The 1,696-nt window shown below is 41.3% G+C and overlaps 1 protein-coding gene across 1 annotated transcript; it reads left to right on the plus strand.

Annotated features, from left to right (window-relative positions):
* Positions 1-503: 503 nt before the first annotated feature.
* LOC141695652 (ubiquitin-like-specific protease ESD4) lies at positions 504-1,408 on the plus strand. The gene is made up of 3 exons (XM_074499885.1): positions 504-581; positions 679-1,008; positions 1,097-1,408. Exons 1-3 carry the CDS (start codon positions 504-506, stop codon positions 1,406-1,408), a joined length of 720 nt encoding a protein of 239 aa, XP_074355986.1.
* The last annotated feature ends 288 nt before the right edge of the window (positions 1,409-1,696 follow it).

Genomic DNA, 1,696 nt, shown 5'->3' on the forward strand with positions numbered 1-1,696 from the left:
AGAGGAGGAGGAAGAGGCCGATTAGGAGGCGGAGGAGGAGCCTAAGGGGAAGAAGGGGAAGGAGGTGAAGGGGAAGGAGGTTAAGGTGGCATGGATAGCAATATTCCACCTGAGTATGAGCAGGAGTTTGGGAGGATTGCCCTTATTTTATTTGAGCCGTACTGTCGATTCATGCAGGATGTTAGAGGTCCGTCATATAAGACTCCAGTGTTCCAGCATGTTCAGCTATCTCCCGAGGCGATGAGGCCTACAGTTGGAGGGATTCGAGAGCCCGATGTCATTAACATGACACTGCCGTCTCAGCAGGTGTCACAGGCCCCTACACAGGCATCTGTATTTGCATCAGGGTCATCTTTGAGGGCTGAGAAGATGGATATTCGCCGCTCTGTGGAAGAGAAATGGGAGATAAATAAGAGACTGAAGTAGGAGAGGATAGAGGCTATTAGGAGGGATTGGGGATGGGGAGGTTTTCCCAGGATTGGTCCTATTAAACACGATCTTATATGGACCTTGGACATAAATATATGCAGAGTTTTCAACCCAAAGGATGGCTAGATGATAGGATCATATATGCTTACATGGTATAATCTTTAACCTTCTCTCATTTATGTTGTTCCTTTTATTTCATTTTAAATTTTTATATTTTATAATTATTGTGTGATAACCTGTTTCTTGCAGTGGTTGTTGCGTGATCGTGAGGAAGCCATAGTTGTCGCTGGGGTGTATACGAGGATGCCTTCATACTACTTCATGGATCAACTTTTTATAGAGTTGGGGAAGAAAGTAGACTACTCACTTCCCTTTTCTGCAAAAACCATGCATTTCTTTCTTACTTGGGCGAGTTATGGGGTAGATCCACCAATTAACCAGGTGGACTACATATTTGTTCCCGCAAATGTGAATAATAATCATTGGATTCTCATGGTATTTTCTGTGAAGGAATGGGGTATGATGATACTTGATCCTATGAACTACAACGCTAAATATCCCAAAGAAGAAGAGTGTGTGGTAATAGTTCCTTGACGACACCTTATATTGTAGTTTTGAATTCTTTCCTTATTACTTTCGTGAACTGATGGTTTTTGTTTTGTGTTAGGTTGGATTTGTTGGAAGTATGCTTCGTTATGTTGGCAAGAATAGAAATGTCCCAGAGGAAGAGCCTTTAGTTCATGTTTGGGATGCAATGCCTAAACAATATAATTACCTAGATTGCGGTGTGTACGTGTGCAAATATATGGACTATACCTTGCAGGGATATGACCTCGCTAAAGTGCATTGGGATGTGTCGGACATGGAGATCTTTCGTTATAGGATTGCTAAGGAGCTTCAAAGAGGGATGGCTAAACCCATACTAACACATAGTATGAGGCAAAGGATGGAGAGGGTAACCGGAAAGAGTACCAGTTAGGTCATTCGTCTAGTTGTGTAGTTTAGGTGAACTTGTGTAGTTTAGTTGAACTTGTTCATTACATTTGAACATCATCACGTACCTTTTATTCGGTTTAATTACAAATGACACGTGTTTCGTTTATATCGTCATTTATCGACCGTGTCCAATTCCCGTCCCCTTTTTAGCTTTTTTGTTTCTGTTTTTATTGATTTTTGTATATAATGGCCCCCTTCAACTTGTGTGGGTTTTGAAAAAATTTCGCGATTTGGGCCATATTTGGAGGGGTGCGTAATTTTGATGAATTTT

Source organism: Apium graveolens, chromosome 2 (assembly GCF_009905375.1).
Source record: "Apium graveolens cultivar Ventura chromosome 2, ASM990537v1, whole genome shotgun sequence".
NCBI lineage: Eukaryota > Viridiplantae > Streptophyta > Magnoliopsida > Apiales > Apiaceae > Apium > Apium graveolens.